The sequence below is a fragment of the Canis lupus genome, chromosome 4 (assembly GCF_011100685.1).
Source record: "Canis lupus familiaris isolate Mischka breed German Shepherd chromosome 4, alternate assembly UU_Cfam_GSD_1.0, whole genome shotgun sequence".
NCBI classification, from domain to species: domain Eukaryota; kingdom Metazoa; phylum Chordata; class Mammalia; order Carnivora; family Canidae; genus Canis; species Canis lupus.
The window spans coordinates 74,151,681-74,166,370 of NC_049225.1; the positions used below are offsets into that span (position 1 = coordinate 74,151,681).

The 14,690-nt window shown below is 43.9% G+C and overlaps 1 protein-coding gene across 10 annotated transcripts in view; it reads left to right on the forward strand.

Annotated features, from left to right (window-relative positions):
- The window catches only part of PRLR (prolactin receptor), a 166,369-nt gene that overhangs the window by 131,629 nt on the left and 20,050 nt on the right, over positions 1 to 14,690 (forward strand). For 4 of the 10 annotated variants that reach the window (XM_038535349.1, XM_038535352.1, XM_038535351.1 and 1 more), the window contains one exon: positions 12,413 to 12,525. The exons of 3 other annotated variants lie outside the window; for them this stretch is intronic. In XM_038535349.1, coding sequence (XP_038391277.1) covers positions 12,456 to 12,525 — 70 coding nt within the window. In that variant the 5' untranslated portion in view covers positions 12,413 to 12,455. Of the gene's footprint in view, positions 1 to 12,313; positions 12,526 to 14,411; positions 14,653 to 14,690 lie in introns of those variants that run through there. 3 more of the 10 variants (XM_038535347.1, XM_038535348.1, XM_038535346.1) reach the window with 2 other exon arrangements.

Consider the following 14,690-nt stretch of genomic DNA (forward strand, 5'->3'; position numbering starts at 1 on the left):
AAAGAATGGCTGGAACTCTACAAATAGAAAAGTGACCATTTTTCATAAGTGTGTATTTTGCTTGGGTCATGGTTGACATTTTTGACCCTGCTCATTCATACAGCCATTCTTCATGGAACAAAATGACTATAAAGAAGGAATTCACAACAAAAGAAAGAACCAGAGATAATACTCTCTGCAACAGATCTAATGGATATGGACTTAAGTAAAATGTCATAGGTGGAGTTCAGGATAACAATCATTAGAGTTACTAGTTGGGCTTGAAAAAAGCATGAAAGACTCTAGAATCTCTTACTGCAGAAATGAGATGTAATCAGGCCAAAATCAGAAATACTCTGAGGTGCAGTCTAAACTAGATGTTCTAACAACTAGAGTAAATGAGGCAGAAGAAAGAATAAGTGACATAGAAGACAAGTTGATGGTAAGAAAGGAAGTGAGAAAAAGAGACAAAAAGACAACAAAGAGCTCATAAGGAAAGGCTCCAAGAAATAATGATGGTTTGAAAAAAAAAATAACATCCTTATTGGAATTCCTGAGGGCACAAGGAGAGAGAGAGCCAGAAGGTATATTTAAGCAAATCATAGCTAAGAACTTCCCTAATCTGAGGAAGGAAACAGGCATTCATATCCAAGAAGTAGAGAGGACCCCTCCCAAAATCAATAAAAATAGATCAACACACTGACATATAATAGTGAAGCTTGCAAATTCCAGAGAAAAAGAGAAAATCCTGAAAGCAGCCCGAGACAAGACATTCCTAACAAAGAGGGAGAAATATTAGAATGACAGCAGACCTCTCCACAGAGACCTGGCAGGCTAGAAAGTGCTGGCATGATATATTCGGGGTACTAAATGAGAAGAACATGCAGCCAAGAATACTTGATCAAGCAAAGCTGTCATTAAGAATGGAAGGAGAGGTAAAGAGTTCTAGGACAAACAGAAACTGAAAGAATATGTGACCACCAAGCCACTCCTGCAAGAAATATTAAGGGGCATACTGTAAGCAAAGAAGGAGCCCAAAGAAACAGAGACAATCTGCAGAAACAGAGCTAGTACAGATAATACAGTGGCACTAAATTCACATTTTCAATAGTTACTACAAACGTGAATGGATTAAATGCTCCAGTCAAAAGACACAGGGTATCAGATTGGATAAAAAAGAAGCAAGACCCATCCATATGCTATCTATAAGAGACTCGTTTTAGACCTAAAGACACCTTCAGACTGAAAATGAGGTGATGGAGAACCATTTACTATACAAATGGACCTCAAAATAAAGTGGGAGTAGTGATCCTCATATCAGAAGAATTAGATTTTAAACCAAAGACTGTAATAAGAGATGAAGAGGAACACAATAGCATATTTAAAGCGCCTATCCAACAAGAACATCTAACAATTATAAATATATATGCTTCTAATTTGAGAGTAGCCAGTTATATCAACCAGTTAATAACCAAAGTAAAGAAACATGCAGATAATAATACATTAACTGTAGGAGAATTCAACACCCCACTCACAGCAATGGAAAGATCATAGAAGCAGAAGATCAACAAAGAAACAAGGGCTTTGTTTTTTTGTTTTTAAAGATTTTATTTATTTATTCATAAGAGACCCACAGAGAGAGGCAAAGACACAGGCAGAGGGAGAAGCAGGATCCATGCGTGGAGCCTGATGTGGGACTTGATACCAGGTCTCCAGGATCACACCCTGGGCCAAAGGCAGGCGCTAAACCACTGAGCCATCCAGGGATCCCATGGGCTTTGAATGACACACTGGACCAGATGGACTTCACAGATATATAGAGAGCATCCTGTTCTAATGTAACAGAATATACATTCTTCTCCACTGTACATGGAATTTTCTTCAGATAGACCACATACTGGGTCATAAATCAAGTCTCAACTGACACCAAAAGATTGGGGTTATACCCTGCATATTTTCAGGCCACAGTGCTTTGAAACCTGAACTCCATCACAAGAGGAAATTTGGAAGAAACTCAAGTACTTGGAGGTTAAAGAGCATCTTCCTAAAGAATAAATGGCTCAACCTGGAAATTAGAGAAGAATTAAAAAGATTTATGCAAACTATGAAACAAAAATGAAAGCACAACTTTTCAAAACCTTTGGAATACAACAAAGGCTGTCCTAAAAAAGGAAATATATTTCAATACAAGTCTTTCTCAAAAAATTAGAATAATCTCAAATACACAAGCTAACTTATACCCAAAGGCGTTGGAGAAAGAACAGCAAATAAAGTCTAAACCAAGCAGGAGAAGAAAAATGTAAAGATTAGAGCAGAAATCAATGAAATAGAAAGTAGAATAGTAGAACAGACCATTTAAACTAGGAGCTTATGGGCAGCCTGGGTGGCTCAGCAGTTTAGTGCTGACTTCAGCCCAGGGTGTGATCCTGGAGACCCGGGATCGAGTCCCACGTCAGGCTCCCTGCATGGGGCTGCTTCTCCCTCTGCCTGTGTCTCTGCCTCTCTCTCTCTCTCTCTGTCTCTCATGAATAAATAAATTTAAAAAAAATAAAAGAATTAATAAAATAGGTAAACCCCTACCCACACTTATTAAAAAGAAAAGACTCAAATTAGTAAAATCATGAATGAAAGAGAGGAGATCACAACCAACTCTGAAGAAATAGAAACAATTATAAGAACATATTATGCTCAACTAGATGCCAACAAATTAGGCAATCTGGAAGAAATGCATTCTTGGAAACTTATAAACTACCAAAACTGAAACAGGAAGAAATTGAAAACCTGAACAGACCAGTAACCAGCAAGGAAATTGAAGCAGCCACCAAAAACCTTCCAAGAAACAGGAGTCCAGGGCCAGATGGCTTCCCAGGGGAATTCCACCAAACATTTAAAGAAGAAATAATACCTGTTCTACTGAAGCTGAATAATACCTATTCTATCAAAAGATAGAAATGGAAGGAAAACTTCCATACTTGTTCTATGAGGCCAGCGTTTCCTTGATCCCAAAACCAGACAAAGATCCCATCCAAAAGGAGAATTACAGACCAATATCCCTGATGAACATGGATGTCAAAATACCAAGATACTAGCCGATAGGATCCAACAGTACATTAAAGAGATTATTCACCACGACCAAGTAGGATTTACTCCTGAGATGCAAGAGTAGTTCAACATTTGCAAATCAGTCAATGTGATAGATGACATTAATAAAAGGAAAGAAACATATGATCCTCTCAGTTAATGCAGAAAAGGCATTTGGCAAAATATAGCATCCTCTCTTAATTAAAACTTTTCAAAGTTAATGGATAGAGGGAACATACCTCAGTATCATAAAAGCCATCTACAGGGCAGCCCAGGTGTATCAGCAATTTAGTGCTGACTTCAGCCCAAGGTGTGATCCTGGAGACCTGGGATCAAGTCCCACGTCAGGCTCCCTGCATGGAGTCTGCTTCTCCCTCTGCCTGTGTCTCTGCCTCTCTCTGTGTGTCTCTCACGAATAAATAAATAAAATCTTTTAAAAAAAAACTATCTATGAAAAGCGACTGAATATATCATTCTCAGTGGGGAATACTTGAGAACTTTTCCCTTAAGATCAGGAACATGACAGGGATGCCCATTCTCACCACTGTTGTTCAACATAGTACTAGAAGTCCTAGCCTTAGCAATCTGACAACAAAAAAGAAATAAAAGGCATTCAAATGGGCAGAGGTCAAACTCTCACTCTGCAGATGACGTGATACTGTATGTGGAAAGCCCAAAAGACCCCACCCCAAAACTGCTAGAACACATACTGCAGTTCAACAATGTGGCAGGACACAAAATCAATGCACAGAAATCAGTGGCATTTCTATACACTAACAGTGAGACTGAAGAAAGAGAAATTAAGGAATTGATCCCATTTACAATTGCACCAAAACCTATACAATACCTAGGAATAAACCTAACCAAAGAGGTAAAGGATCTGTACTTTAAAAACTACAGAACACTTATGAAAGAAATTGAGGAAGACACAAAGAGATGGAAATACATTCCGTGCTCTGGATTGGAAGAATAAGTTTTGTGAAAATGTCTGTGCTACCCAGAGCAATCTACACATTCAGTGCCATCCTTATGAAAATGCCATGGACATTTTTCACAGAGTTGGAACAAATAATACTAAGATTTGTATGGAACCAGAAAAGACCCTGCATAGCCAGAGGAATGTTGAGAAAGAAAACCAAAGCTGGGGACATCACAATGCCTGACTTCAAGCTCTGTTTCAAAGCTGTGATCATCAAAAGAGCATGGTACTATCACAAAAACAGACACACAGATCAATGGAACAGAATAGAAAACCAAAAAATGGACCCTCCGCTCTATAGTCAACTCGTCTTTGATGAAGCAGGAAAGAATACCCAATGGAAAAAAGACATTCGCTTCAATAAATGGTGTTGGGAAGATTGGACAGCATATGCAGAAGAATGAAACTAGACCATTCTCTTACACCATACACAAGGATAAACTCAAAGTGGATGGAAGACCTACATGTGGGACAAGAATCCATCAAAAGAGAACACAGGCAGCAACCTTTTCTACCTCAGCCACAACAACTTCTTGCAAGACATGTCTCAAGAGGCAAGGCAAACAAAAGCAAAAATGAACTATTGGGACTTCATCAAGATAAAAAGCTTTTGCAGAGCAAAGAAAACAGTCAACAAAACTGTAAGGCAACCTACAGAATGGGGGGAGATATTTGCAAATGACATATCAGATAAAGGGCTAGTATCCAAGATCTATAAAGAGCCAAACTGTGGAAGGAGCCACGATGCCCTTCGACAAATGAATGGGTAAAGATGTGGTCTGTATATACAATGGAGTATTACTCAGCCATCAAAAAGGATGAATATCTATTATTTACACTGATGTGGATGGAACTGGAGGGTGTTACACTGAGTGAAATAAGTCAATTGGATAAAGACAATTATATGGTTTCATTCATGTGTGGAATGTAAGAAATAGTGCAAGGGACCATAAGGGAAGGAGTGGAAACTGAGTGGGGAAAAATTAGAGAAGAAGACAAACCATGAGAGACTCTTAACTCTGGGAAACAAACTGAGGGTTCCTGAAGGGGTGGTGGTTGTGGGGATGGGATAACTGGATGACAGGCATTAAAGGGGGGCACATGATGTGATGAGCACCGGGTGTTCCATTGTATGTTGGCAAATTGAATAAGTGAATGAATGAGTAAATAAATAAATAAATAAATAAAGTTCCCTTGTGGAAAGTGCCAGACGTTTCCCACCAAAGGACATCTCACACTAGGGAATAAGATGGAAAATTGAGAAGCAGTAAGATGTAAACTTGATAGTTGCATGATAAAAAAAAATAATAATAATAATGGATGGTCACCTGAGCAAGGGTCCCGCAGTGAAGGTTCACAAGCAAATGTGTAAATATGTTGTCCAGGCTCCGGACACAGAAACAGGTCATCGGGGAGAGCTGGGGCCTTCATCTCCCACTCCCAGGGTTCCCGGAGCACCACATCCCCAGCTTTGTGTGTCTGCATCCAAGAGCAAAGAGCGGCCACCATGTTCTCCTTAAAGCCTGTTGCCTCCCTTCTCAAAGACAGAAAACTAAGCGGGCTCCTCGTTTATTGTTGGATAACACTAACCTAGGACCAGCTCCCTTGTATGCAGTTTCATCCTATATCCTTGATTCTTTGGGGGCGTTTTCACCTTTATGGCTTCACTGATTCACTTACTCATTCTCCAGGCAATCACTGGCCACTGACTTTGGGCAGAGTTGTTATCATGGTCTTAATCTTGAGCCTTAATCTCAACCTTTGGCTGCTCTCCCCACCCTGAGCAGATTATGGCTCCCGTTTGCCAGACTAAATGTTGGCATTCTAAATTGGGAGGGCAAGCCAGGCTTCTGGAAATCAAGGTACCTGTGGAGTTCCCTCGCTGTTATTTTAGCCTCAGGCTATCTAACCAGAGTGGCACAGCAGGTAAAGAGCCCCAGTGGCCAAAGGGCCCCAACCAGGAAGACCCCAAAGGATACAAATACAGTTCCTAATACTTAAAACAATGGATTAATACACATAAAATTTGTTCGCAAGAAATAAGACTTTTTACATTTTTAGGACAAGAGAGACATTTGAAATTTGACTTGCATTCACAGTCAGGAGATGGGGCACTCCTAACCACTGATGGTAGGAAACCCAAGGCGGAGAGGGGTGCAAGAGAATTTGAGGAGTTCAGAGCCTCCCTATCATCTGAGTCTTGTTTTTGTTTTTTAATGTCCTGTACTCTTAATTCAAAGTTTCTTCATATGTTAAATACCTTCAGAAGTGTTTAAATTTTTATAAGACTTTATTTATTTATTCATGAGAGATACAGGGAGGCAGAGACATAGGCAAGGAACCTGATGTGGGGCTCGATCCCAGGACCCCGGGATCATGACCTGAGCTGGAGGCAGATGCTCAACCACTGAGCCACCAGGTGCCCCCAGAAGTGTTGAAACCTCCAACTGATTCTATTCAACATTTTTAATTGTGCAAATACTCTTACCATTTTTAACTGAAAATACTCTTCACTAGGTATCTGGTAAGCTCAGAAAAATACAACAAATGGATGCTATTTTCTGTTCTAATTTTTTTTTCTTATTGTAAAATGGAAATATTTAAGTCCAATAAATAATTATAATAGGTCTTTATCTCCATTCAGAATAACTTACCTGAAACACATTTTATGCAACAAAACTCATCAAGTAATTGGTTCTTATTTATTACTCTTTTTATTGTTTCATCAAATTTATATGCTGCAAAATTATAGGCTTTTTCTATTTCTTTTTTTTAAGATTTTGTTTATTCATGAGAGACACAGAGAGAGGCAGAGACACAGGCAGAGGGAGGAGCAGGCTCCATGCAGGGAGCCACGTGGGACTCGATCCCAGGACCCCAGGATCACAACCTGAGCCAAAGGCAGACGCTCAACCACTGAGCCACCCAGCCGTCCCTGGCTTTTTCTATTTCATTCTTTTTTTGGTAAAAAAAAAAACTTAAAACTAGGGGATCCCTGGGTGGCGCAATAGTTTGGCGCCTGCCTTTGGCCCGGGGCGCGATCCTGGAGTCCCGGGATCGAATCCCACATCGGGCTCCCGGTGCATGGAGCCTGCTTCTCCCTCTGCCTGTGTCTCTGCCTCTCTCTCTCTCTCTCTCTCTGACTATCATAAATAAATAAAAAATAAAAAAAGTATCCTTTAAAAAAAAAAACTTAAAACTTAAAACCAGGAGCTTCATCAAATTTTAATTTTTTTATTTCTTATGTCTCTTACTTTGTTGAAACAAACAAACAACAAAAAAAAAAACACAGTTTGCCCATTTCCCCACCCCCTCAATCCCTCCACCTCTGGCTACTACCAATCTATTCTCTGTATCTATAAGTTTAGCTTTATAGACATAGGTAGGCGATAGACATTTTTTTAGATTCCATGTATAAGAAGGATCACCCAGTATTTGTCCTGCCATCTGAGCCTTTGTTAGTCTTAACAAAACCCATAGTTTGCCAAAACCTGGAAATGACTCAAATGCCCATCAAGAGTAGAATGAATAAATTATGGCCTTTCATTCAATATGAAATGAATGGAGATAAATGAGATGAAGTGAAAATGAATTTTGTAAAACTATATGTAAAAAGATGAGTCATACAGCAGCGTGGAATTAAGGAAGTCAGCCACACTCACAAAATGCATGTTGTATGATTCCATTTCTATAAAGTACAAAAGTTTGCAAAAGTCATCTGTGGTGTTAGAAGTCAGAAGAACGGTTTCTATTGGGGGGGTAGAGATTGGGAGGAGACACCAGAGCGACTTTGGGGGTGCTGTTAGTGTTCTTTGTGTTGGTCATAACACAAGCATATTCACTTTGCAATAATTCATTAAACAGAATACCTACAGTTTGTGCATGCCTTATGTGTGATGATCTATAAAAAAATCCAAATGTTGACTTGGGCCCTACTTATCCATCAGAAGTTGAGCTTGCTATAGCTAGGTAGGTCCTCAGAGCCACTGTCTAGCATGCTAGGTCCCTTTCTAGAGTCAAGGGACTCTAAGGATCCATTTCTGGGTCAAAAATATGATTAGAATATTGGAGCAATAGTGGCAGATGAGTCAGGTCAGGATGGGGACTGCATTCACTTAGGTTTGGGGAGCAAGTCCCACAGAATGGTAGAGCCGAGACCCATGCCATTCAGGATTGGTTCAGGGCTTGGGTAGGCCAGAATATGCAGATGGTGGGTACACAGTGGGTCTACTAGTGGGTAGACAGTGGGGAATGGTATGTTAGGAGCTCAGATCTGTGATTTTTAACTCTCAGGAGCCACACTGCCTCCCCTCCTATGGTTTGCCCTTTCCACTATGGATAGTAGAATCAGCACCCACCATGGGACTGTGACCCTAATTTTCTATCCAAGGAGAATAGCTCTTATTTCTTAGAAAAGCAAGCTATGAGGCATAAATTTCCCTTTTTAAACTCTTGGTCTATGTAGAAAAGACTTGGCTTAATGGAAGAGGGTGATGAAGGGAAGCTTTTGGAAAAGAGAGCCTAGACAGGATCAGCATTGATGCAGAGCAAAATGGGGAAGGAGGATTTTGTGGAGATCATACCACAGTGGGCCATAGTATTGTGGGAAGATTTGTTTGAATAAGATAATGGGAGGAACAAAGTTGGGGGGAGGGTCTTTGAGGATTCAGAAGCAAGGTAGCTTGTCATGGACAAGGTATGGGGCCTGCTGACTTCATACAGACCTGCTCTTCAGTCCTGAATCTTGCGTTTTTAAACCATAATCACGTCCAGTGAGCTAGTGGGGACTGAAGCAAGATAAGTGTCCTTGAACTGAGGTATGGGGCTGACTTTTTCCTAATTGGAGTCCAAATATCTGGAGCAATTTGCCCCCATAACCATCACTAAAAGCAGGCTGTGGACTCTCTTTGGTTGTTCCAGCCCCAACTGGGGTCAATAAGGAGGCCCTTGATCAAGATCTCACTTGCAGTGGGGGCTGGGAAGCCAAGGGGAGGCTCAGAGAAACAAAAAACAAATTTATCCCTAGCCTCGCATCCACCAGCCATAAAAACTGGTCAGTGGACAAGCAGGAGATAAGCCTAGTTCTGGGAAAAACCACAATACGTGACCAACATTAAGCTTCAGTGTAGCTCCCTTAGGAGTTAGCAGTTGTGATTACCTTTCTCTGTGGAGGTTTACTTACCCTACTGTGTTTGACCTGCTGGGGAATAAGATGCAAGAGGAGTTGAGAAATCGTTGTTGAAACACAGTAACACCACCACGAGGTCTAATTCCCTGGCACGAGGATTTCAAGGCCCCAGAGAGTACATGGTGGCTATTAGCAGATTTTAGGATAGCTGAGGAGATCCCAGGGGAAATGGATTTTTGTTTTCGTTTGTTTTTTAGTCCATAAAATACTTCCTAAAAGCATTCTTGTAGGAAAACTTTATTTAAGAGAGTTTCTTTGAGCCTGGGCCAGCAGAGCAGGAAATATGAGCAATGGCAATGTCTGCTCCTACCCACCCCCACCCTGCTTTCCCCATCTAGCCATTTCTTTTACAAAACACATGCAGCCCTGGTCTGTAGAGCTGCCCGGGCAGCATCTGACCTTGCCTAAAAATTATGATTTACAGCATGTTGATCTCGAGCATTGTGAGGCAATGCCCAAAAAAGCAGAGAAGTCTCAATAAAAAGGTTATTCTAGAACTTTCTCAGCCAGTGGGCTAAATCCCATCCCCAAGCCAGGAGGAGATCATCAGATTGCCAAGACAGAGAAGCCTCCCAGGGCTGTATAGACCGAATGCAGCCGGATTTGCGAGAGCCAAGTGTCTGAGATCCCCAACACACGTGGGACCGGCAGCTGGGGTAACCCTTAACCCTCCCTGGCTCTCCCGACTCGGCACCTGCTCACTCCAGGTAGTTGCTGTTGTCTCCCCTCCCCCGCCCCCGCCACGGAAGGAGGAATCCTTGCACCATCCATCACAGACCCTCTGCAAGTCAAGATGATCCTCAGATGCTCTTGGATTCACTGTATTTCTCTCTCCCGTTGGCATGGGACTTTGCTGACCCTCTCTGGGCTTCAGTAGGAGCACCTGTTAACGGGGGGAGGAGGGGGCCGGGGGGTAACAGTCTGTGCCACTCAGGGGCTGCCTTGACGGCTAACTGAAATGCAAGTGATGACATTAGTTATCCTGGGATTTCTCCCTATTTACCACCTGAGCATCTTTAACCCAGGCACATGCCCATGGAAGCAAACATCTAAAAGTTCAGATTTTCCTGTCTGCTACTCATAATACTTTGCAAAAGCTTCTGGAAGTAGCCTCCCTCTTGCCCTCATCACCACAGCTATATCTCCCCATGACAACATCCACATCTCCTACATCCCAAAAGGAGGTCGATTTTCTACGTGTGTACTTGCAGTTTTTGTTCTGTGATATCTGAGTGATTTTGTGCGTGTTCAGAATGATTCGATGACTACCTATCATGTTCCAGGAATGAGACAAGCTCAGGGTCCCATGATCCAGCATCTTAACTCCTCCTTCCCAACGTTGTTATAGCAAAGACGGTGTGCGGAATTCCTTCTGCTTTATATGCTGAAGATCAAATGTGAATCTGGTATTTTATGTCAAAATTACCTAAATTTATTTCCGTCCCTACTCTCATCTCAGTACTAAGGATTCATTACCTGTCTGAGTGCATGTTATACAATTATTCTATTATTTTGCATAATAAAAAAAATGACATGCAAGTGATGAGAACACTTAGCACCGTGTCTGGCCCACAGCTAGTGCTCCAGACAGGGTGGGCATGGTTATACCCACTGGGAGCCTTTAGCAACTCGGTTTAAATTGAATGACCCAAGGGGTTGGATGGGGCAGGTGGTTTAGAATGTGCAGCCTGGGGAGAGGGAGGCATTTGGAAGGAATCCTGGAAGAGCAACTAGAATGTCCCCAAAGAACAGCATACTGGCTTCCTCACAGTAGCCGTTACTAAACCAAAAGCCCCAATATAAGAGAGCACTTGATGGGGACGCCTGGGTGGCTCAGCGGTTGAGCATCTGCCTTCGGCCCTGGAGTGATCCTGGAGTCCCAGGATCGAGTCCCACATTGGGCTCCCTGCACAGAGCCTGCTTCTCCCTCTGCCTGTGTCTCTCATGAATAAATAAATAAAATCTTTCAGAGAGAGAGAGAGAGAGAGAGCACTTGATGGTGCCAAGGTGCCCCAAATCTCTGTTGTCACTAAGATTTCCATTTGCAAGTATGTGTCAGAGGAAGTGGTGGCAGGGGGAGAGAGCCTTCTGGAAGCTGTCCATGAGGTGGTGTCCAGCTAGCACACGGGGAACCACCTCTGGCCCGGAGGGACTGGTGAAGGTTGGTGTTCTCAGGGCTCGTCAGACAACACCCAGCCGTTTCAAATGTCTCAAAATGGGCTGCCTTAGCGCTCCATGTTCTTCCCTTGATTTATAAAAATCCTGAGATTTGAAACAAAATGTATGCCATATGTTTCCAAGAAGTTACACTTAGTTCATCAAATTTGTTGTTTTCTGAGAGCTCTTTGGAATCCAACAAGACTAGTGAACCTTTTTCAAATGTCTTCAAAAAAATTTTTTTTTCTTAGAAGAACATTTAGAGACTTTGAAATTTGTTCCAAGGGTAAAAATAATAGTATTAATAATAAATTGCCCTAAACTCTCAAGCCCTGCAGGTTTCAAATTGACTTAATTCTCCCAAACCAAGGAACTTGAATTATTACTGGGGTTTGTCATTTCTTGAAAGAGGAGAAAGCAAAAGCGTGCTTGCTGGAGTTCCCTGTGTGGTTCGCAGGTATGCCCACAGCCCAGCAAACTTCTTCCTCAGCCTATCCTTGGAGAGGAAGCTCCACCCAACCGCCCCAAACCCCCCCACCTCCACGACTTGACATCAGTGAGGCCAGATTGAAGTCTCCTGAGGGTACTTACCCAGTGTGTTGACTTTTCAGCCTGGCTTATTTCTGGCTAACGGATCAAAGTCCTCCCAGAAGGGATCTCTGGTAGGGCATGCAATCTGTGTCACATGAAATGGGTGATATATTGTTAGGCGAGCGCAGGGTGGAAAGAGAACCATTTCTCTTTGAGGTCTGCATGGGAGCGGGGAGCCAGAGCGGCTGCCCCGTGGCTGCCCTTGAACGTTGTCATCTGATGACCTCTGGTGGCAGACTTTCTCCTCGCATGTGTGCATGGATGCTTCTGAGCCAAGCCATCCAACCAAGTTACATTTTCCTACATTCCTTTCCTCCTCTTTTGTCATTCACATTAAGCAAGGAGCAAGGATCAGTTGCAAACACCCAGAAGACAGTGGTGCATGTGCCTGGCCAGACAGTCACTTCACAAAAGTCGCCTGGTGCCTTCTCTTCCAGTGAACGTCTGATACATTTCCCGTAGAGAGAGAAAGGAGCCAAAATGAAGGAAAGTGTGGCATCCAGAACTGTTTTCATTTTGCTACTTTTTCTCACCACCAGTCTCCTGAATGGTAAGTAAAGAGACTGTCCTGCTCTCTTTAATACCCTGGGGTGTTTCTCGAGACGGTGACGAGTCCACATAGTCCTCTTGTGCTGCAGTTACAGGACATGAAAATGTCATTCGCTGCTATTATTTGCAATATTTTGGGCATTGAAATTAATGCAAAAGTGAGTGCAAAAGAATGAGTGCAGTGAATGCAAAAGTGTATCCCTGAGCTCTGCCTTCTAGCCTCACCCCGGGAGTGCAGGGAAGCAGCTGTCTGAATGACCAGACCGGAGGCTTGGTCCCCCTTCTGTTGGCTTCCTGCTATGCGTGACCTTGAGCCAATCACCTAATCTCTCTGGCTTTCCACATTTTCAAAGGGAGCACAACGATGCTCCCTGCACCTCCCATGAAAGAACGTGTGCGGAAAATCTTGGAAACACTGTAAAGAGTTAAAGCGGATTGCTGTTGTGTGGTGGGAAGTGTATAGCTAACTCTAGCATCTGTGCTAATGGGAGAAACGAAGTTCAGGGCTGGAGTGTGCATGCTGGTGTGTGATTATTTCTGAGTGCCCACCTCTGTGTACTTTGGAGTGGGAGAACTTTTGTGTGTACTTCTGCGTGTATTTGCTTCCTTGTGTGTATCTGATTGCAAAGGCTCCTCTGCGTACACCAGTGTGAGTGCACATCTGTGTGTGCACCACCACGTATGTGTGTATTCCCACGTGTGTGCTCGCGTGTACTTCTATGTGTATGCAGCTGCATCTACGGGGAGGGGGGCTGTGCGTGTGTGCATTCGTGAGCCCGGCTCTATGTGGACATACGTGTGCGCCTGTGTGGACCTACGTGGTTGTCCCCCTGTGTGCATTTTATAAGGAGAGGGAGACAGTGCATTAATTTTCACTGTCTCCGCTAAAGTGACTGAAGGGAACATATGACTAATTGTAATTTCACAACTGCGCCCTCCTCTCTTGAGGTTCCTAGAGGTGCTGTGAATAACCAGTGGCATGTGAAAGAGAAAAGCTTCCAGAGAGAGAGAGAGAGAGAGAGAGAGAGAGAGAGAAGAGCTCCAGTGTAATCCATAGGGAAACCTGACGTACTCACATAATCAACAGTTGCCTTAACTGGCTTCTGAGTGTGCTCACCATTGTGCCCTAGGGTTGGGGGGTGTTTTTAATAAACTTTGCATTTTGCCCCACACGCTCGTCCCGGCCCCAACAAAGCACAACAAACAAATCACTTCAATCTGGTGAGAGTGTCCTCAAGAAATTTTCCCTGGAGAAAGAGGAATGTTACGAATACTGGCCAACCCCACCCCGGGCTGGCTGGCATGGAGTTTTAAGGTTTCCTGTGATTCTTTAGAGAGTTTTCAGTGGGCCTGGGGGCGGGAGCTAGAGGGTGGCTGAGCCGCCTCTGACACCACCGGGCCCGGGCGCTGGGTCATATCGTTCCATGGACTCCTTCTTCCTGGCCAGTTCTGGCTGGTGCCCCTCTTCCCCTGCGTGTTCCCCTCCAAACTTGCTCCCTCTGATCTGGTGCTCGCAGAGAAGTTCTGACCTAGGAGCCAGCATCGGGGTGGGGGTGGGGTGAGAGGAGTGTAGGAGAAGGCAGAGGGAACCCCCCAGCACTTGAGTTCCCGAGGCCCGCACCTCTGGAAACCTCTCCTCTCTGCGCTGACTCTCCGAGCTGGGCACTCGGGCATCTGGCGGGACAACAGGAAGGTCGCCGGGCTCCAGGGGCTCCCGGCCCAGCAGCCCAAGGCAGCCTCCCAGGGCCACTCTTCTCCTCTTTGGCCCTGACAGACGAGGAGGAGGAGAGGGGGCCAGCTCACCAAGGGCTTTGGGGATTAAGCAACTGAAAATTCAGCGCCATCCTCCTGACCTTGTATTTCCCACGTCACCTCATTCAGCCCTTCTAGCTTCCAACTGCGATGAGATACGGCGCTTGGGTCATCGTGGCAGCTGGTGACCAGGAGAGCAGCCCCCCACTCCCTCACCTCGTACCATGCCTCCGACCCCAAAAAGAGCCACGGGACTACAAGAGGACCTTTGCTGCCTCACCACAGAAAGACCTGAGGGGGAAAGGGGGGACTATAAGACGAAAGGGACTGAAAAACAAGACTTGGGAATGGGGGCAGGAGAATGAGGAGTTAGACGGTGAGCCTGGGTCAGAGGTCAAAGTCAAATGGAAACAA